Source organism: Haliaeetus albicilla, chromosome 12, assembly GCF_947461875.1.
Source record: "Haliaeetus albicilla chromosome 12, bHalAlb1.1, whole genome shotgun sequence".
Lineage (NCBI taxonomy): Eukaryota > Metazoa > Chordata > Aves > Accipitriformes > Accipitridae > Haliaeetus > Haliaeetus albicilla.
The window spans coordinates 33,965,814-33,986,900 of NC_091494.1; the positions used below are offsets into that span (position 1 = coordinate 33,965,814).

General features: G+C 56.4%; 1 protein-coding gene across 7 annotated transcripts in view; it reads left to right on the forward strand.

Annotated features, from left to right (window-relative positions):
• Positions 1 to 21,087, forward strand: part of SEPTIN9 (septin 9) — a 144,003-nt gene that overhangs the window by 114,449 nt on the left and 8,467 nt on the right. For 6 of the 7 annotated variants that reach the window (XM_069798949.1, XM_069798950.1, XM_069798952.1 and 3 more), the window contains 4 exons: positions 8,595 to 8,786; positions 12,895 to 13,023; positions 13,420 to 13,501; positions 14,365 to 14,502. In XM_069798949.1, the coding sequence (XP_069655050.1) occupies positions 8,595 to 8,786; positions 12,895 to 13,023; positions 13,420 to 13,501; positions 14,365 to 14,502 (541 nt within the window). Of the gene's footprint in view, positions 1 to 1,249; positions 1,269 to 8,594; positions 8,787 to 12,894; positions 13,024 to 13,419; positions 13,502 to 14,364; positions 14,503 to 21,087 lie in introns of those variants that run through there. The other variant, XM_069798953.1, reaches the window with a different exon arrangement.

A 21,087-nucleotide genomic window follows, 5' to 3' on the forward strand; every position in this document is an offset into this window, starting at 1 on the left:
GGAAATGGAGTCCTTTGGGTATTGGGGACTGCAAATGTGTGAATCTGTCTTAACCCTTTTTTTGCCTGCAGGCCTTTCTCTGAGAATGCAGATCTTCTGAGAGCTGCAGGGAGCTGGGGGAAGAAATGCCCCGAGATCACAGGATAGGTCAAAGTACTGTGTCAGAACCAGGGGGCCAAAAGAGGCAGGTTGGCTTTGCAGCATGGCCGTGAAGCGAGAGCGAGCCCCTTCTGCTCCTGGCCCTGCAGCCTGGGCGGTGCTGGCGTTGCTGGGCTCTCTGCGCCTGCTGCCCAGGGCCGTCACCGAACAGCACCGAGGGGGCTTTGACCCACACCAGGACCGGCCAGCACCTCGTGCTGGTGGTGCAGCCCACCTGCCCGGCCCCGTGTGCATCGCTGCTTCCCTCCTGCGGCTGGGGCTCTTCTTTCTGCTGGTGCGAGAGACGTGGTGGTGAAGTTCTGGTGCTCAAGATATAAGGCAGGAAGGACTTGTGGAGACAGATAATATCTTTATTCAGCTTAATTGACAGGATTTTAAAAAGCAGCCAGGTCGGTGGGTGTAGGCTGCTGTCTTGTCCCCAGCAGATGTGAGATGTGGCCCAGGGGTCTTCAAACAGCTGCAGAGCAAAGCGAGCCCACGGTCAGCGGCGTTAACACCCACCGGAGGTGGGTTTCAGTCTCTGCCGGGAGAATTTCAGGATGCTTGGAAGCAAAAGGCAAGTTTCAGCGCTGGCGAGTGCCAAAAGGGCTGTGCTGGGGTCAGGGATGTGTCCCTGTCCCTTCGTCCCTGGAGCAGCGGGATGGACCGCGGGTCTGCTCGGCGTGGGACTGCCGAGTTTGTGCCAGCCTCGCCCTTTCCCCGTGGAAGTCCCCAGCACCGACCCCCCCCCCGCACCTCCTGCGTGGGCCAGGGAGTGACCGCGGGTGGAGGGACGGCGTGGGACGTGCTGCTGCACATCGCCCCCAAAGCCTTCCCGCTCTTAACCTCTACGAGCCGCGCCCCCCCTCGCCCCCACGGCCCCGTTCCTCCGGCCCGGGGCAGGCTCGTAGCTGTTGGGGGATGGAAACCGCCCCGGGGCGAACCAAACTTCCCGGGAAGAGGCTCCATCCCCCCCGGGCCGGGCTGGAGGGGGAGGAGGGCAGTGGGGGAGGAGGAGGCAGGGTGATGGGGGAGGAGGAGGAGGAGGAGGAAGGGCGATGGGGGAGGAGGCGGAGGGCAGCGCGGGAGGAGGCGGGAGCCGCCGGCTGCTGGAGCCGCCGCCGCCGCGGGTGAGTCGCCGGTGCCCGGGGGCGGGGGCTCCGCGGAGGGGGGAGTGGGCTGATGGGGGGGGAGAGTGCTTTTTTGGGGGTGAATTAGTCTGGGGCAGGATCTGAGAACGCGGGGTGGGGGGGACGCCGGTTCCCACGGAGGGCCCCGGGCACAGGCACCCGAGCGCGGTGGGGGGGTGCTGGGGCAGGGGTACCCGGGTGCGACGGGGCGGGGGGGGGGGGGGGTCGTCCCGCAGCCACCGGCCGGCCCCTCTGGCCCCTGCGCCCCACAAGAGGGGCCGTTGTTCGGCGGCCGCCTGGCCGCGCTGCCGGCATTGTCCGGGGATGAATAGCGGCTGTGTCCGGGGGGGCACCCCCTGCGCTGTGCCTGCCGCCCCCCGTAAACGGGCTCTCGGGGCGTCTGGGACGCAGTTGGCCTTCGTAAAAAAAACAACAAAAAAGAACCTAAAAAACCCCCCTACTCCTCAAAAACCAAACCAAAAATACCCCCCCCCCAAAAAAATTTTTAAAAAAGCTAAACTAAACCCCCCCCCGGATATAAATCTCTCCTTGAGTACTGGTAACTCGCCGTACCTCGGGGTGCTGGCAGCCCTGGCACTGCTGGCTTACTTTTATTTTTTTGCCGTCGCTGCAGAAGTCAGTGACTCCGTCAGGCGTGGGAGGTCAGCCCCGGGCTCGAAGCACGGCGGCTCTGGGCACACGCAGCCCTGCCAGGTGCCTGTGCCGAGGTGCCCGTGCGGGGCCTGCGGCGGGACGCATTCCCCCTGCAACGCTTTTTTGGGCAAGCCGAGTTTGCGGAGCGCTGCCTGCCTCTTTGTTTTCAAAGCAGAGAGCTCTGCAGAGAAGCGGTGACAGGGGCGAGAGGTGCTTTCTCTTGCCCAGGGGCTGGGAGGGATCTCTACGTCCCTCCTGCGCTGAACACCTTCGCTCAGGGTGGACAGGGGGTCAGGAGGGGGTCCCCTCTCCAGACCCACCAGGGAATCAGCTTTGTGGGGGGCCTCGGACCCCCCTGGGCACGGGCACCCCGAGCCTGGCTGCGGGGACAAAGGGCTGCGCTGGCCGCTGGCGTTTTGCTGCATGGGGCTGGTTGATGGAGTAGCTTTTGCTGGCATGGGTGTGCAGGAGAGTTGCCCTGTGACACAGTTGTCCCCAGCGAGACAGGGCTGGTCTCGGGGTCAGCTCTCGCTCCACCTTTGGGGGAAGCCGCTTATGGAGCGAGACCATTGGATCTGCCTGCCCAGAGACCTCCGTGTACCCGAGGCTCGGGGCTCGGTTTGCAAGACCGGAGCAGGCAAGACTTGGGGTTGTTTACGATCATCTTCTTTTTAAACTTCTCTGGGGGAACAGGAGGAGAACAGCGTAACAGCTTCTTGCAGGTCTCTGTAAGTGGTTTAGAGCTGCTGCCTCACGTGGTTGGAGAAATGAGGATGTACGACTGCCGGCTGCGCCGCAAGGGCTGGCACGTGTCTGAGCCGGGGAAGGGCGGTGGTCGGCCTCACCCCATACCTGGGGTACGCTGAGGTGCCACGGGGGCTTGCTCCTGAGCTCGCAGGCAGCAGTTTGCGAGCACTCGAGGTCACGTCCAGGCAGAGGTGACACCGTGGTTTGACCTCTGGGACGAGCTCGCTGCATCCCAGCCTGGAAACGCCCGTGACCAGACCCTGCGGTAGCCGGAGGGTTAAGCTGGGAAGGGAAGCGGTGACAGGGAGCACTGGAGCATCCATCTCTTGTAAATGAAAGAGCCAGGGACCGACTGTGAGCCGCAGAGGACCATTTCCGGAGCGGGGAGGGGAAGCGCGCAGTGAGCGGAAGCGCACGTGGTGAGTGGGGATGGCTCGACCTCCACAGCTGTGCGTGGTGCGTGCCCGTGGCTTGTGCCTGTGGTTCGGCACTGTGGCCCTGCCTGGTCGCCTACTGAGGTGCTCGCTCCAGAGCAGGAATTGCTGCCTCCTTTTTTCGATCTCTGAAAATGGATCCAGGTCCCTGTGTGAGTAAAAGGCTTCAAGCCTGGAGCATCTTGTGTGCTCAGGAGGCACCTGGCCACCTCTCTGACAGCTCTTGGGTGGATTCGGTCTAACGAAGTGTAGTTAAGCATCCTCTGCTATTTCTAGGTTGTGTTTGTTTGCACCCAGGTGGAAATGCAAGCCGAGAAGGAAATGTAACCGGTTGGTAGGTGGGCCTGGGCTGCCTGCCAGCCTGAAACCATAGCCTGGCGCCCAGGGAAGCGAGGGACAGGCTCCAGCTCAGGCCTGGCTGTGCCAGCCGGGCGCAGATGATTGCAATTGAATAATAGAAATGTCCCTTAGTTACAGTTTTGTGCTGCAGGGTCTCTGGCAGTGGCTCTGCGCGCCAGGCTGAGCCCTCCTCTGGGGTGCTGGCTGCCCCCCAGTCTTGGACCGAGCCGTCCCTTGCATTCCCTGGTACCCGCACATCCCTGTGGGACCAGCACGGACCCGCTGCATTCGGCATCGGGGGATCCTGTGATGGCTCTGACTGGGCAGCTGAAGAAAGCAGCAGTGCCTGGGCCATGCTGGGTTTGCATCCAGCCCCGGCTTTGCCGCCTCCCTCCCTCCCTCCCAACTCCTCCTGTCCCCTCGGAAGGGAAAGCTGTGGCTTTGCTACCTCTTCCGCCGGTTGGATCTGTTTCCGTAGCTTGTGGTCACCGGCTTGGTGTGCAAAGGGGAGAGGCCCTGGAGGCTGCGCGTGCTGCAGTCCCATCCCGCTGGCCGGCTGTAGTTAACCAGGAACTATAAATTCACTCTTTGGTTCTAAAAACATCTCCGTTACACCCTACAGGCACAATTTTGTAAGACTGCTGCTCCCAAAAATTGAAAGGTTAGTTGGTCTGCACTGCTCCCTCGAAAACATCTGTGGATGCTCAGCTGCCTGGGAAACAGTTGTGTTTTCACACCCTGATATACCGCTGTTCGCTGCTGTGAATCTTCTCTCTGTGTTTGCGTGAACCCATCCAACAAATCTGGAAGCCCACGGTGTTTCCAGTCTCTGCTGTGTGGAGGGGAGTTATCCCCACCGCAGCATCCTGGTCTTCTGTGTGCTTGTAGCTCTGCAGAACTGGCTGCAGAATTGCCAAAAGGTGGCAAATGCTTGGTGCTTCCTGCATCTGAGGGCTGTTTCTTTGATTTACCCAGCAAGCTTTAGTATTTCTCCATTGATTCTGTGTGCATCCGTATCGTGTGTGAATGGTTTGAATCTGGCGGCAGGTGGCAGTGAGGATGCGGTGGATGGTGGTGGCAGAGGTGCAGCCTCCTGGCCTCTTGCCGGTGGCTCCGTGCAGCCACTAAGCACCAACCAGGTCCATGACCAGTCCCGCTCCAGGATCAGCTCTGTCCTCCTGGATCACCAGCATCCCGCTCCCTGTGCATCACTGGAGCAGAGCATAGAGCTGCTGGGTCTAGCCGAGAGCTGGAGTATGCGAGACATTCCCGGTTCAGCCTCTGCAAGGGTTATTTAACCTTTGTGTATCTGCAGTGGAAGCACCAGTCTCCCACAGATCCCTCTCCCAAATTCTCAATGAGGATTGCCGGTCCTGGGCTTTGGGGTTTCGGGCAAGCCCACAGCCTGCGTTTACATCCCTCGCCTGCACCCGACCCGGGTTGTTGCAGCCGCGTGGCATCAGCGCAGCATTTCTAAGCCCTCGGTTTGCTGGCAGCCCCTCGCCAGCAGCGTTTCGCAAAGCCCATCCCAGGACCGCCCGCACACGGTGTCCAGCTGGCTGGAGGAGCGGGGGGCTCCCCGGGGGGTTCCCTGGGGCTCCCCTCCCTGTGGGGTGCCTTTCATCTGCTGTTTCACAGATGTTGAGTTTGGCTCATGTCTGACGTGCATCAATTACAGCGCAACAGCTCGGAGTCTTTGGCAAAATCAACTTTGGAGCAGCTGTCCTGAGTCAGCCTGGCGCCCGGGCTGGAGCTGTGGGTCTGTTCCCGCTTGGTCTCGACATCTCCCGTGCCCACGTGGAGAGGGTTTTCCTGGCAGAGGAGGTCTAAATATGGCACAAGCACGTGTTCCCACGTGCATCATGTTTACTCAGGAACATGCAAGCTGGAGGGAGCTGCAGGTTCTGGGCTCTCTGCCCCCATCAGCAAAGCGAGCAGCCCGTACGCTTCCCCAGCCTCCCTCCCCGCGGGAGGGACAAGCAGCCGTGTTATGGTGGCACTGGTGAAGCAATGGTGCATAAGGTTTGATCCTGCTCTTTTCACCAGGGACTTGGTGGCAATCAGGAATTTCTGACAGTATTGGGTGTTTATTAATCCATCCCTCCTTGGAGTGCTCTGGAAGGGTTGGCTTGGCAATGCTGGCACTGAGAGCGCCGCAGGTTTGGTGCTGTCCCCACAGAGAGCACACCGTGTCAAACAAGTACAGGATCTGCCCGTGGCGTGTCCCAGGCTTCTGCTCTAATTTATTTCTAGGATCTTTCTATTTTAGACAAGCGCCTGCCAGGAGTGCACCCTGCCACCCGGCACAGCATCCCCATGTGCTTGTGCCGTGGAGTGGTCCTGCACCTTGGACCCATCCTGCCTCTGCTGGCACAAACCCTTTGGAGCCAAGTGGGACGCTGGGATGCTAAGAAAAGACCAGCTCAGTGCTGGAAAGCTAAACAAAAGTGAGGGTCTGTGTTGCAGCCTTTCCCGTGGGGGTCTGCTGGTGCCACCGGGGCATTTGTGTCATTGCATCCCTGCTGTCCTGCAGCCACTCTTAGTTGCAATATATTGATTTTTTTTTTTTTTTTTTTTTTCCCCAAACAGGAGCCAGGTGTTAGAAGAAAATGCCCTTTAAATCATTTTTTCCCCAAAGGCCAGCCGAAGCAGTGTTGCCGGCTGTGCTGCTCAAGCGCATCCCCGGTGGCGGGGCGCCTGCGTGCTCCGTGGTGAGAAACCGCTGCCTGCCGTTGCCCCGTGCTTCCTGTGGCTTTTGTCTTGCTGGGGGCTGGGGAGTCCCGAGCCCTCCTCGCACTGAAAGCAACATGGTGAGGCATCATGTAGCATCTGTTCCCCATGTTGGGGACAGGTTTGCCTGCACGTCCCCCTGCCCAAGGAGGGGGTCAGCCCCTTCTGCACACTGCCGGCTGCTCGTTAGCAGAGCTCGATAGATGATCAGCAGCCAGGAGGTGCTGGAGATGCTCCTGGCCTTTATTGCAAGTGGAGGGTGGCTTTCTGCTCAATTTGTTTAATTTCTTGATTTCTCTGTGCATGCTGCTGGACCTTATCTGCACCAATTTCCCAGGCCGCCATCCCGTCCCGCGGGGCCAGCGTGCTTTGGGCTTTGTCCCGTGCGTGCAAGCGATGCCTGCAGGAGTTAAAGCTGTTGCATAACCCAGCGCTGCTGCTGCTGGCAGCATATTTTCCATGTGATTTAGTCTTTTTTTTTTTTTTTTTTTTTCCTACTGGTATGTAGGGATTTTTTTCCACTTTTGGCCTTGCCATTTTGGAACGGGGCTAATTTGGGATCTGCAGCGAGACCTCAGACACGCCGGGCTGGTCGGTTTTGCAAGGAGCAGCGCGGCAGCGCGTTGCCAGCTGCGCAAGAGCCTGAATCTGCGTGCACCCAGTGCAAGGCTGGGGAGGAGCATGTTGCTACCACGTGTGTCAGCTATGGCACGTTTGCTCTCTAGCAGCTCTGTGAGTAACACTGGTCTGCACAGCCATATTATTTTTATTTTTTTTTCTGCTTGGCCTGCATTTGAGCTCGTGGAAGCACACTGTGCTTGCAGGAAACAAGCGCTTCTGCCTTGCAGACCCCGGCAGGCTCTGGCTTGACACTGCTCCTGAGGCTCCTGCCTGTCACCAGAGGAGAAGGGATGATGGACTTGCGTTTGGAGAAGCCTCTTTGGACCAGCCATGCTTCTCCAGACAAATCCCTTGGGAGGCAGGGAGGGAGAGAAAACCAGGCAGCACCTCATCAAAGGCCAGAAATAAGTGGGGTGAGGAGATGAGCTGAGAGCCATATTCCTGTTTGAAGGAATGAGAATGAGGACTTTGCAATAAGTCCTTTGCAAGTAACAATGTTTTTATTCATAACAATAATATAATAAATAATAAAAAATAATAAATAAGCGTTGCAAAAAGCTTAACAAAAATAAAATGCTTGCTTAGGCTGGTGGTTGCCGGGACCCAGGCATTGATCAGCAGCAGCTTGGGCTGGGGAGGGTTCTCAGAAGTGTGTTTTCCTAAAACCTGCCTCTCCGTGCCTGCATCAGAGGAGCTTGCCGTGCGTGGCTGATACCTCCAGGAGCTTGTAAGGACCAGGCTGACCTTGTGCATGCTCTGCCTTCAGGATATTTGCTGTGCCCACTGCAGGAGACATGGAGCAGCTGGGGCAGCGTAGGAGCAGACTGCATTGCCCGATAGCACATCAGGGGCAGTTTGTCCTTCCTGGTGGCAGATGGTCCTGCCTGGTGCCTGGGGGAGTGGATGGTTGCCCGATTTTTGTTATGAAGGTGTTAAATGAGGCAGTAGGTGTATGTTTGCTTCTCCTGGAGCGCTTTGCTAACCTGGAGCTGTCTTGCAGGGGAGATGAGCGCCCTATCTCTGTGGGAAGCTGAAGGATTTGGGTTCCTCAGGTCGATATTGGCAGAATTAGAGCAGAATCACAAAAGTTTCATGGCTGCGTGGGTGTTGTCTGGCACGACCCGTTTTGATGCAAATGTGTTAGGTTTTGGGTTTTCTACAAGCTGGTTTTCTACAAGCCTCTGAGCTGCATCAGCTGGAGCTTGAGGAGGGCACGTGTCAGTAGATGCTGAGGACTTTTCTGTGTCTGCAAAGCCATCCAGTTCCCTGAAACGTGGCCGCGAGGCATTCACGCCAGCAGTCTGCATAGCACTGTAATCACAGTGGTATGGAGGAGTGGGCAGGCTGTGTAGCTCTGCAAGCCTTTAACGGCAGTGCCTGGGCACAGGGCTGTGTTGCTAAAAGCCTTTGTCACTCACTAAATAAACTCATGGACTTGTACCGAGAACTTTCTCGGTGCTGGGTCCCGCTCCGTGGCGGCAGATCAGCTGCTTGTGGGACCTAGTGTGCCTACTCCCCCCATAGCAGCATCCCTTTGCTGCAGCAGGCTTGGGGATGTGGGCAGGGATCAAGGTGAATCCAGTAAGTTAAGAAGGGGAATCCCAAATTTATTGTAATTACAGGTGAAGGAAGATCCCACATGCCTCCTCCCTCTTAGCCTCCTGGTGCCCTGAGTCCCTGCACATGCTTTATTTCTGTTTCAGATGGAACAGGCAGCTCCTTTCATTCCCTGCCAGGAACAGCATCCCAGTGTGCTCAGCAGTGCCTGCCACCCCTGACAACCCTCTCCTTGCCTCCGCAGGTCCAGAGACAGTTCCCAGCCACGCACCCAACATGACGGACGCTCCACGGGATGCCGGCCCCAAGCAGGCGGTGCCGACACGGCCGGAGAAACCGGCTGCGGACTTCGGCTATGTGGGGATAGACGCCATCCTGGAGCAGATGAGACGGAAAGCCATGAAGCAGGGGTTCGAGTTCAACATCATGGTCGTGGGTGAGTTCTCCCTCCACGCCAGCTGCCTGCAACGTGCTTAGCGAGTTGTTTTTGTTCTGTGACAATGTTTGTCCTCTCCTTGGGAGCAGCAGCCCGGGCTCAGCATTGGGGTCTCTGCCTTAGGGGTCAGCAAACCCGCTCCCGAGGAGCTGGCTTGAATTCAGCTGTTGTTAAAGCTGTCAACGCGACTTGGCCTGTGGTCCTGTGCATCTTCCCATGTCTTGGGGTGCGTTACCCATAGGCATGTCCTGGAGGGGAACACCTCGAGGGGTATTAGGACTCACCAAAGCCTTGCAGAGAGCTAGTTCTCTTGCCTGCTCTCCTGGGAGCCTTGCACTGGTTTGAGCAGTCAGAAAGCACGTCAGGGCTCAAGGGGTTGCACTGCTGCTGGTATACCAGAGCCCTAATTTTTGCTAGTATTTCCAGCAATTTGGGTAAAATTCCTGCTTGTGAGTTTTCTTGTATTGTGCTATGCAGCTCAGGAAACCACGCTGCAAGTACCAGGGAAGAAATGCCACGTGTGATTTACTGGTGGGAATAAAGACCAGCAAGAGGGGTTTGCATAGCTGGGTCATTGGGCTTGAGTGGCTTCTGCTACCAGTGGCTCCTTTGGGGACCTGCAATGTGGCACAGGGGGGAATGAGCATGCCAGAGGGTACCCACATGCAGGGAGGAAAGGCTGGAAGGTTGTGTGTCCAAATCCTGCTGCCTACAAGATCCTGTTCATTAGCTTTCCGAGGCTGCAGGGTGGATGGAATGAAGGAGATTTATTTCAGCTAGAGACCACCGGCTGCATCGCCACTGCTCTGGCTCCAGCTTCTGCTGGGGAGGTCTGCACTCCTGCAGCCCCTGGGCTCCCGGTGCCAGGGACTGCACTGGCTGCTCACCAGCAAAATGCTAGGAGTAGCCAGAGAGCTGGGTGGGCACTGTGGGACACTGTGTAAGGGGAAAATGGAAAAGAAATAAGCCTTTTCTGCTTTTTTCCAGCTGTCAGTGCCTGGCGTGGCCGCTGGAGCCCCTTGCATGAGCTGGGCTGCGCTCCCCAGGGCTGGGCTGTGCAGGCAGCAGCTCTCCCTGCCTGAATCTCCCAGGGGAGGTGCAGGGCGATGAGAAGAGTAAAGCCGAGGCCGTGGCCCATGGCGTGGTAGTGGAGCCATGCCATCCTGCTTCCTCCTGCAAGGAGTTGTGTAGGGCTGCAGGTTTGTGCAGGGATGCCCCCGGGGTAGGAGCCCCCGCAGCCCTGGGGGGGCTTCCTGGGGTTACGGGAGGGCCTGATCCAGAGTGTGCTAATTCTGTAAAAGATACTAGTGTGCTGTAGCTTCCCAGCGAGCTCTGCTGATGCTCTGCCTTCCTCATTTTGATATTCTCGAACACAAATTGATCTATGGGGAGGGCTCCCCAGGCTGGCAGATTGCTGCAAACCTGGTCACTGCAGGACCAGTTCTTGCAAGGTTTTTAAACAAGCGCAGCTCTTTCCTGCCAGTGGAGCAGCACTCCACTGCCAGTGGGGCAGAGGGATCGCAGCAGCACTGATCCTGAGAGTCTGCAAGTGAGATTGCATGAGCTGAGCCCTCATTTCCCTGCCAGAAGAGGCTCCCATCCCTTTGCGAGCAGTCTGTGCCGTGGCAGCGCCTCGGCTTTCTGCTTTGCAGATGCGGAGGGATGTTGAGGAAAGGGCCCGGCTTTGCCTTGGCAGCGCTGTGTGTGGTATGAAAGCCTGTGCTGCAGAGCGGCTGGAAAACATTGTTCTTCTCCTTGGCAGGCTCTGGGCTGACTGTTTACAGGCTGGGGAATTCGTGGCAGCATAAACAAGCCGAGCTCTGGCCCTCCCAGAAGACGCGGGGAGGGATGCGGGAGGAGCAGCACCTCACGGGGTGCCCTCGGGGAGGAGGTGCTCTGCTGAGGCTGGGAGGCAGCAGCTAGTCCTCATCCTGCTGCGTTTCTCTGGGGGACCGTTGGGCTTCTAGGGATTAGTTTAGCTCCTTTATTCCCATCCAGTCTAAGCTGCGAGTCCTTGCATTGAAATCGTCGCAATCCCTGTTTTACAGGTGGGAGATGAGGGGAGGGACGTGACTTCTCCTGTGAGGGAGGTGGGAATTGAGCACCGCTGCTGGTGGGGGGGTCAATGCCTGCACCGTCTCCTTGTGACAGGGCTTTTTGAAAATCCTCTGCCCTGTGTACCAGGGTCCCTGTTCAAAAGGGTTTCGCCAGCCTGACCAAAGCTCTGAGAGGGGGCTTCAGGCTGAGATCAGCTTAGCCCTGTGTCCTCTAAGGCTGTGGAGATGAGAAAAAAGGTCTAAGCTTAAAAAAAAACCCAAAGCACATCTTCTTTTCAGTTTTTGGTGCAGAACAGCTGGAAGGAGAGGAGAGCTGAGGCTCAGCCATGCTTTCCCTGCCTGATTTCGGCTCAGGGAAACATGATGGGCTGCAAACCAGGGGAGGTGGGAGCGGGTCTGCCCTGTGCTCAGCCGCCTGCGCCGGGGCTGTCGGGTCCCTGGGGTGCAGCCGCATCCGTCGCTCGGTGAGGTCAGCCTGTGGCCGCGGTTCAAAACGGGACATCGCATCCATGGCAGCCGGCGGCTCTCGCCTCTAGTCCCTTTCCAGGCAGTGCAGCTCTGGCAGCTTAGACAGGCACGAATGCCGAGATGGACTGCCAGGAGCTCAGGCAGTGTGTCGCCCCGCTTTCCCCCTCTCCCCACGTGCTCTGTTTAATGATGAGCAGTGCAATGAGAGCTTTGCTTTGGCTGTCTGCATTCGCAGCTCCAGACCTGTTTGCGCTTGGCCCTGCGTGTTTTCAGGCAGCAGAGGACTGGGAGCACCTGACCCCAGCCTGGTCCATGCGTTTCTTCTACAACCCAGCTGTGATAGTGGCTGGCAAACAGATTTTTCCTGCGCTGGATTGCAGCATGCCACCGGTAGCGCCGCAAACTCAGTTCTAACTTGCTGTTCGATCAGGGAGCAGGCTGGCCAGGAGGTGATGCCCAGTGCTGATGTGCTGGTTGACCCTACCGTTGCCTTAGTGTTGGGTGCCTTTGGCAGCCTGGATGGGTCAGGGCCCTGGAGGACGTAGGTGAAATAAACCCTTGCTGACTCTGTGCTTAGAGAGACTCTGTGGTGCTAGGGACATGCTGGCAGCGGTGCCATGATAGCTGACTGCAATGTGGCTCAGCAGAATGGGGCTGAAGGGGCCCCCATGGTGTGTGCAGGAGCTCTGCAGTTATTGCAGGGGGCACAGAACATCTGCTCTGAACCCAAGCATCTGCTCCCTGGGTTTTGAGGAGCTCCTCTGTTTTCTTTGCTCTGGAAAAATTATTCTCCGAGCTCATGGGGCAACTGCTCTGGAGACTTGAGAGCTGCTGGTGTCCTTTCTGCACAGATTGGCCTCAGCTCTGGGATATAAAGCATGAAAATGCTTCTCTCTAAAAGCTGTTTTTTCTGAAGTTGCGGAATCTGATGTGCTTCCTGGGATGTTGTTTGTGGGACTCAGAGGAGTTCCTGGCTGAGACCTGCTTAAAGGGATCTATGCAGCCAGCTGGTCCAATTGCAAAAGCCAGTACAGCAGGGAAGCAGCAGTGGATGCTGCAGGGCTGAGCTTTGGAAGATTGCTGCTGCTGTTAATGCTGTCCAACTAAGGGCTTGCCAAGCTGCTCCTAAGTCTTCCCTGTGGAGGCAGACAGGGGAGGCTGCAGGAGGGTAAAGGCACAGATGTGTCAGGATGCTCCTTCCTGGGGTTCCCTGGTCCCTGTGCCCTTCTTCAGGGCTGCTGAGTATCACCGCAGCCCTTAACACATCCCCGACAGTGTCTGCCTGTCCTTGGGATTGCTGTGATTTCGGCTGGATGCAAGGAACCAGTTCTTGACCTGCTCACTCCCAGCAAGCCTTTGGCTTTGGAGCCAGGGAAGGTGCTTGCTGCCCACAGCATCCTCCTTCCTGGGATGGACTTGAGCTTCTTGAGTTGGGGAGGCTGGAGAGAAACAGCTGCCCCTCTTACCTCCCTCCCACCGATCCGGTGCAGGCTGAGTCTGTCAGCATCCCCATCCCCTGGCCCCTGAAAAAATAGTCCGGAAACAAGTGAGTGCCGACTGTGGTTTATTCCGCTCTTTTCCAGGTCAGAGCGGCTTGGGGAAATCCACGTTAATCAACACCCTCTTCAAATCCAAAATCAGCCGGAAATCTGTACAGCCGACTTCTGAAGAGCGGATCCCCAAGACCATTGAAATCAAATCCATCACTCACGGTGAGGTTCTGCAGATCCCACCTGGTGCTTTGGCTTTTGGTCCTGCTCTGCCTTGTGTCTCTGGGGGCTCGCGGGGGTTGTGGACCTCCACTAAACCTCCACTCTCATCTCTCTGAAGGGGCTTTTACCATCCAGAGATGCTTGCTTTCTTTATCCACCAGAATTGATTTAATTGTGGTGGAAGGGAACAAGTGAGGTGGCCATGGGGGGTGGCATTTCAGGGCAGATGTGGTGCTGCATCCCTTTGGAGGGCTGATTTGTGCCTGTTAGAAGCTGTGAAGGTGCATTTCCCCCCTGGGAGAAAGCTCCAGCCCTCCAGCTGATTTTGGGAGGGTGGGCTTGGCCAGAGTGCTCATTGACGCTTGCCTCATGTACCGGCTTTCCTCTCCATTTCAGAGATAGAAGAGAAGGGGGTTCGCATGAAGCTGACGGTCATCGACACCCCGGGCTTTGGAGACCACATCAACAACGAGAACTGGTGAGCTGGCTGCGCTGACGCGGGGACCGGTGCAGAGGGAAGGCGGCTGAGCCCCGGAGCATCCTGACCTGGAGCTGGTGCCAAGGGCTGTAGCCTGGTCCTGTGCCACCCATGCTCCGTGGGGAGCAGGGGAGAGGGTTGTTGTGGGCGGCAGCGTGGTACCATGCTCCCTGGGGTTGATCCTGGACCCTGTGAGAGCCCACAAACATCCTGCTGTTCTGGGCATGAGACAACCTTTGTTTGCGGCCGGGAGCAGCTGTGTGCCGGCGTGGCCAGTCCCCGGACCTCGCTCATGTGGCTCTGAAGGCTGAACTCTGCCAGGAGTCCCTGGGACAGCGGCTGGCTGTGCAGGATGGCCCCCCTGGGCTGGGAGAAGGCTGGCCTGGCTGGCCGATGGCAGGTGCCTTCTCCTCACCACGAGCTGGGCTGCGCTTGTGCGGTTTGATGCTGCTCTAGCTCCTGTGCCATGACACCGCGCAAGGAGCCAAAGGATGCTCCCGGCCCTGCCCTGCTCAGCAGCTGGGTCCAGGAGGAGAGAAGGAAGGAATTTTTACGCACTTGCCTGTCTAAACCAGCCAGAAAATCCCCTCCTCCTGCAGTGCGTGGAGTTGCCAAGCGGTGAAGGCGGGAGGTTTGTGATTTCCCTGCCGCCTGCAGTTGCTGTATGAATGGGAGCTTACAGGAACTAAAACATTCCCCGTGTGAGTGTGTTTTGTTTCGTTTGTTTTCTGGGATTCTGTAAGATGCTGAGCGTCCCTGGCTCGGTGGGCTCTGCTTCACACGGCCAGGCCAGGCGGGAGGTTCAGGGTGGTCCAGATCCCTCACACAAACCCGTCGTCCCATGTTCCTCTCTCTCTCTGCAGCTGGCAGCCCATCATGAAGTTCATCAACGACCAGTACGAGAAGTACCTGCAGGAGGAAATCAACATTAACCGGAAGAAGCGGATCCCCGACACGCGGGTGCACTGCTGTATATACTTCATCCCAGCCACTGGCCACTCGTACGTACCCTGCCGTCCTCACTCAGACCCTCGGGGCTTCCCTCTCCTGCATTCGGTCTCGGGCAGCTCAGCTATCAGGGTTGTTCTTGGGATCCCCTCGTGTTTCCTGGGGACTTGAGGAGCTTGAGGACAGCGTGAAGCTGTCCTTCCTAGGGCTGCAGCATCTGGAGCCCTCTCAATAACACAGCAGAGCTGCTGTATCCCAGAGAAACATGGTGTTTCCTCTTCCGAGGGGCCACCAAAGCCTCCCTGAGCTCCAGTAAGCTGCTTGCTTTGCTTTGGTCGCGTTGCTTGTGCTTGACTGAGGATGGACATCAGTCGCTGAGCTCCCAAATTGGACAGAAAGGCTGCCTTTGCAAACAGAACATTAATTTTTTTCTCTGTGCCCCTGCCTTTGTAAAGGGGAGAAGCCGGTTTTTCTCATGCTACTGAGGGAGCGAACACCCTCACCCTGTAAGGATATTTTCTAGGTTGTTTGACTAGTCTGCAAGTGGGATCCAGTTTATTCAGCACGGAGCTCTCCTGGCTCTGGCACTTCTCAAGCGACAGCATCAAAGGCCCAGATCTCACTCTCTTTCTTTCTTTTTTTTTCTCCTAGGCACACAGCCTGGAGTGAAAATCTGGGGCGCTTAAAGTGTCTTGAAAAATGTGACTTAAAGTATCACAACATAAAACGAGACCTAAGTTTCCTTTTGATTTTTGTCAATTCCTTCCACTCCTGGCTCTGTCTGCATGGGGATTTTTTTGGGTCTGTTTTCAAAAAGTAAACTTAAGCCGCCAGCACTGTATTAATGTCAGCCTTTTCCTTTTCCCCATGTAGAGATTTATTCCAATAGAAAAGACTTTGTTTTGCTTCTGTCAGTGGGTAGACCAAAAATGCATCCTTCACTGGAATAAAATGACTGCATGGTCCAGTTATGCTCTTCTTGTGTAACAGGCTGTCAATTGGGAGCAGAGGGGCCGAAGAAACGTTTCTGGTTTAATACAATAAAGCAGAAAACGTTTCAAAGGGAGACGACATTTTTAGGCCAGTCTAGCGTGTTGGTCCCGCTTATCTCTGCCCCGATCTGCAGACCCTGCCTCGGCAGGTCGGAGTGTTGCAGCATTAGCTACGCTCAAGCTTTTTCTCATTGCTTTGGGTGTTTAACTCTTAAAAGCGTGTCCGATGCTTAGACCCTGCAGGTACCTGACCTGCACAGAGATTGCAGATTTTGGGTGGTGGCAGCTGCCCTTCCTGGCCTGCGCAGGCAGTGGTGGGGAGCCCCGTCCCCGTGTCCCCCAGCGGAGCCTCTCCAACCGTGCGCTCTGGTTTCTCTCACCCGCCGGCTAACAGCAATTGTGTGGATATTCAGCTGCTTTTTTTCTTTCTCTCCAGTGAACATGTGTTTCCAATATCCGAGCAAGCCCGGCGGTTGGAGGCCGTTGTTGCTGAGCCCTGCGCTGATCCTTCTTCCCCGTAGCCTGATAGCCCGGCTGGGGCTGGCGCTTGCTCCCCGGCCGTGGCTCTGGGGCTGCTCTTTCCTGCCCTGGTGTCAGAGCCGGCCTCTGGCTCGCGTGTCCCCTCCTGTCGCAGGATGGAGATAAGCTGAGGAATGAGCGAAAGGGGACAGACCCCACCGGGAGGGAGAAGCTGGTGGGAAATTTTACTTGTCTGAGAGCTTGAGCAGGCAGTGGGTTTCCTTTCTGCTCCCTTGTCAAGCCCAAGTTACGTTTCTCATCATCACGGACGAGCTTTCCCCAGTGCTGCCTGTGGTCCGTGGACACAAATGGATGGTGTGGCCACCTCTCCTGCTGGGTGGAGCTGCTGGTAGCAGAGGATCCATTTTGGAGGACAAGGGTGCGGGAGGCCATGGCATGGCATGGTTGCACAAGGTTGAGTGCAGGTTCGTGCCCCCGCCGAAGCAGGCGGTCCGTGGTCCCTTGCAGAAGGGTATGGGAAGGGCATCGGGGTTCTTGCGGCAGTGCCTCTGGCTTCTCTGGGAGACAGCGGGGAGCACGGCTGGCAAGGGCAGTGGCTTGCAGAGCTGCAAGGACCTGCACTAGGGACATGTGCACCCAGCTGTGGAGGACCCCACCATGCCCACGTGGCACCATCGGCGTGCTCCCCATGCCACTTGCCATCCTGGGATCCTTGGTGCCATGTGTCCTGGGATAGTGCTTGCACGGGACTTTTTTGTGTTGCCTTCAGGGAGCTGCTGCCTTCACCATGTGATGCAGCCAAAGCAGTAGTGACTTGTGTCCGTCTGTCCCTCCCTGCTTACGTGGATGGGCACGGCACAGGACTCGGCATCCCTTCCCTGGCACATGGACGCTGCAGGCAGCCGGGGCTAAGCCTGCCAGGTCATTGGGCGAGAGCTTGCTTTTTTCTTAAATAAGCGGGGGGGGGAAGCAAAGTTAACCAGGTGCACAGATTCAGAGGCTGGAGTGGAGGATTGCTTGGCTCTGTTTCAGTCTGGCCCTCCCATCTGTGTAGCTCAAGGGTTAATCAGCAGAGAAGTTTCCGCCGCTGTCTCCCTTTGCAGGGAGTTCAGGGCAGGCTTTGCAACCCATCTAGTTCGCACACACCCTGTCCTTCTTGTAACACTCCCGTAAAACCATGTTTGCAAAGGCTAAGTAACGTGCTGGCAGGGGCTTTTGGCTGCAGCCGCGCAAGCCACCCAATAAATATCTCAGCTGTGACCCCTGTGAAGCACCGCTTGGCTCTGAAACGGGACTGTGAAACACCGCCCTGGCCTTGGCAGCCCCTTTTCTGCCGGTACCAGAGCTGTCGGCTGACAGGCTGCCACCCACTGCTGCTTTCCCCTCTAGCTGCCCCTCTCGGGTGCCTACCAGGTCCCTTGAGCAGGCTGACAGGTCCTGGTGATGGGGCTGGGCGGCTGACGGGTGTTCGCTGGTGTTTGCTTAACACACGGCTCAAATTCTTGCTGCTAGTTTGATCTGGGGCACAACCAAAAGGAAATAACTTTGCAGTTCACCGTGAATTTTGATTCCTGTAATGGCATTTCAAGGGAACCAGCAGGAATGAGCCTCTGCTTAGATCCTGTCTGTGCATGGTGGCTGCGGGCAATGCAGAAATAACGCGTGCCCAGCCACGATAACACGTGCCCAGCCACCATAACGTGTACCCTGCCATGATAATGTGTACCCAGCTGCACTGCTTTCCCCAGCCCCATAGCAAGAGGGGATGGAGAAGCAACCAGCACCATCCAGGGTGGGCTGGAGCCCCTCCTGCAGCTCCTGTGCCAGCCCATCCACTCCCCTTGGAGCTTCTCCATCCCCACCCAGCAAAGCTCAAAGTGTGTATGCGTCTAGTTGCAAGTTAATAATATTGGGGACCATTTGGAGAAGGGGAAGAAAACAGATGCTCTTTCTTCTTGAGCTCTACCCTCTATTTCGTGATCTGCTTGGAGCAGATTGCGTGCACCTGAAATGAAATAACTCGCTTTCTCTTGCTGTTTTGCATATTTGTATATATAAGGGTTTCACTGCTAATCCTCACTAGGTGCTGGCATCGATGTTTTGTGCAGGTCAACCAAGTTCAGATACACGGCAGAGGCCAGCACTGCTGTGCCTGTGGCTTGTCATGGGATGGTGGGTGGTTAAACACCAAAACTGGTCCCAGCAGATACCAGCAGAAATCCCTGCTGTCCTGGGCTGTGCCTCGCAGCAGGAGATTAAGAGGAATTAGGTCTGGGCTTGCCCTATCATGACCTTGGCCGTGTCTGCCTGCGTCTGTACAGGGCTATTGGTGTAAACCAAGCTCTGTGCGCTTGTGATCGCCTTAAGCCATTTGTTCTTCTTTGGTGTCTTCACATGAACATGACCTCTAGTGGCAGGTCTTGTTCTTAGTGAAAAGAATCACTTTCTTTTAAGTACTTAAGTTTTTTGGGGGCTACCCAGCAGGAATTGGTAGAATATCTAGAAACTTGCAAAATACCCTAAATACATACAATTTGCTCTTCTGGGGAGTCCGTTGGTTCCCTTCCTGTTCTCCAGGATGGTGCACGGAGGGACCCATGGGAGGTGACCTCCATGGATGAGGCACTTGCAGAAGCCCATCAGAGCAGAAAGTCTTGTCAAATGAGCCTTGGGCTCTTCTGGCTTTGGGTGCAGATCAGTGTGGGACACGGTCACTGCGCCTGCATGGATGCTGGTGGACACAGGCAGGGGTGTGGGCTGGTTCTGGCTCTGCCTCCTGCTCTCAGGCTCACTGCTGGCATCCTCTGAATATTGGTGAGGGCTCAGTAACAGGGCTGTTATGTGTCAGTCGAGCTAAAATTCAAATGTCTGACTGATTGTGAATTCATCTGCATCGGCTACATATGCATCCTGGTCTTCATTCTAAAAGAAAAGCTGATGAAAGAGGCAGGAACACAGTCTCAGTAGGGAAGAGGCTTTTAGAGGGGAAAAATTGTTTGAAAAATAGCAAAGAGAGAGGAGGGGAAAGAAGTCTGCTGGGAAAGGAGCATAACTGCATTACTTCCTTGGAGGTCTGGGAAACACATTATGCAGAACTCCAAACAATGTTTGCCAGCAGCAAGTCTGCTTAGATGTGTCCGTGGGGGTTTCCTTGTGTTTTTTTCTTTTCTTTTTTTTTTTTAATAGCCAAACTCTTTCTTTCCTGGGGCCCAGGGTGATCTGTGACTCCTGAGTTTGTGTTAGGAACTCGTTTGTCTGCATGCTAACAATGTGCTCCGGGCGATGCGTGCCATTAGTGTGCAAGGAGAAGGTCCACCTGGCACGGTCCAGCCCGATCCCTGGGAGAGGAGTGGGTTTGACCAGGGAAGGGCTCGGCTGGGTCACCAGTGCTGGCTGCGCTGGAGCAGCCTCGAGCTGCCGGTTTTGGATCAGCTGGAGTTGAGCAGGTCTCTTCAGGGCTGGATGTCCCTCCCTTGGTGCTGGAGCCAGGCAGGGGTGGCCTCGCAGGACGGGGATGCTGCTTGGTGACTGCCGAGGAGCAGGATCAGCCCCTTCCCCTTTGCACCTGTGTGACTCTTGCTGGGTTTGTAGGAGCTGTGCTGGGTCTGCAGGTGTCTCTGAGCCCTTCATAGGGCCCAAGAAGATCATGGTGGGCTTTGGCTTGAGCTGCTGGCAGTAGGTGCTCTCTTGGCCATGTTGTCCCTGAGCGCTCTGCTCTGCTCCATGTTTCCCCACGCAGGGCTCCTGCTGGGTGCCTGCTTGCACCTGGGCATTTTAAGTCACCATCCCATTTATTTTGGTTTCTTCCCTGTTGCCATGGGCCTCTGGTTTGTGGCACAGGGCTGGACTGCCCTTGGGGAGGTCTCGTTCTTGGCCCCAGGTCTATCACTGAAGCCTACGGCTCCTCCAAAAGTTGACTTCACCTCTCTCTGCCCCAGTTTCATCAAAGATGAGTTGGGTTGTGTCCTGCCGGCACATGCCATGACCGGGGGTCATGAGGATGTATGAGCAGCAGAATTGTCCCTTTGCTTCTGGGGCTCTGGCAATGACCTTCCTGCCCCTTCCCCGTGTGCTTTCAGCAAGGGCTTGTTTCAAACAGGATCCTTAATGCATGAGCACCCCAAAGGTGTTCCTGTACCCTGGTGTCCACCGGGACCTCCGGGTTTCCTTTTTCAAGGCAACATCTGCTCAACTGTCCTGCATGGGTGTGTGTCCCCATCACCTCCAGAGCCACCGAGGGGCACCTGCAGCAAGTGGAGGTGTCCAAAGGAGGGCTTTCCTCTAGCTGGCTTGGGAACTCCCAGCAGTAAAAACACCTTCAGGGAGGAGTGAGGAGCCAGGGAGGGTCACGGCCAGGCACCATCATCACTGTCTGCAGCTGGACTGCAGCCCTTGGACGTGGAACAGCGTGGCACCGGAGGTCGCATCCGTGCTGTCAGCAGGAGCTTTAGCAGGGAGGGATTTCCCAAGGGGCAGATCATTGGGGTTCGGTAATCTCTGCAACTTTCCTCTGCTGAGACTTTCATCGTAGAGATTTTCTGACCTTTTTTGCCCTCTGGAACAAGCAGCATCTCTTCTGTGCCGTGTGAGCCCCTGGAGAATTAGCGGAGCCTTTTTTAATCCCAACCGACGGATGTGAGATGCAGTCCTGGCTCGTGCACAACAGTGGGCTGGTGCTCAGCACAGGAGGGAGCGGGAGCCAGAATAGTCACCTGTGGCCCTTTCCATGTCATGCTGTCCCTGGATGGTGGGTGACAGTGGGTGACAGCTTGCACAGGGTTGGAGGAGTCTTTGCTCCATGGTCTCTCCCCAGTTTGATTGGTACATCACGGGCAGGCTGGCCCTGCAGCCAGCATCGCCCATGCTCTCATCCTGGCTTCACCAAGGATACGCGTAGCTTTGGGCAAGTTCCCGCAGTCCTCTGTGGCCAAGCATCCACGCAGAGATAAAAGCCCTGTCTCACTTCACGGGGCTTTGTGAGGATCTGTGGGCGATAGCAGGGTGCTTTGAAAGGGAAACGTTTTAAGTGTTTGTCTGCAAACCACCTCTGAGATGGACGCATGCTGTTGTGGTTTTCAGAAAATGTCTTTATTTGTCCTATCTGAAAGGAAGTGATTCCCCCTCTGTGCCTAGTCTTCAAACGCCCCCTCTTTGCTGGGGGGGGGG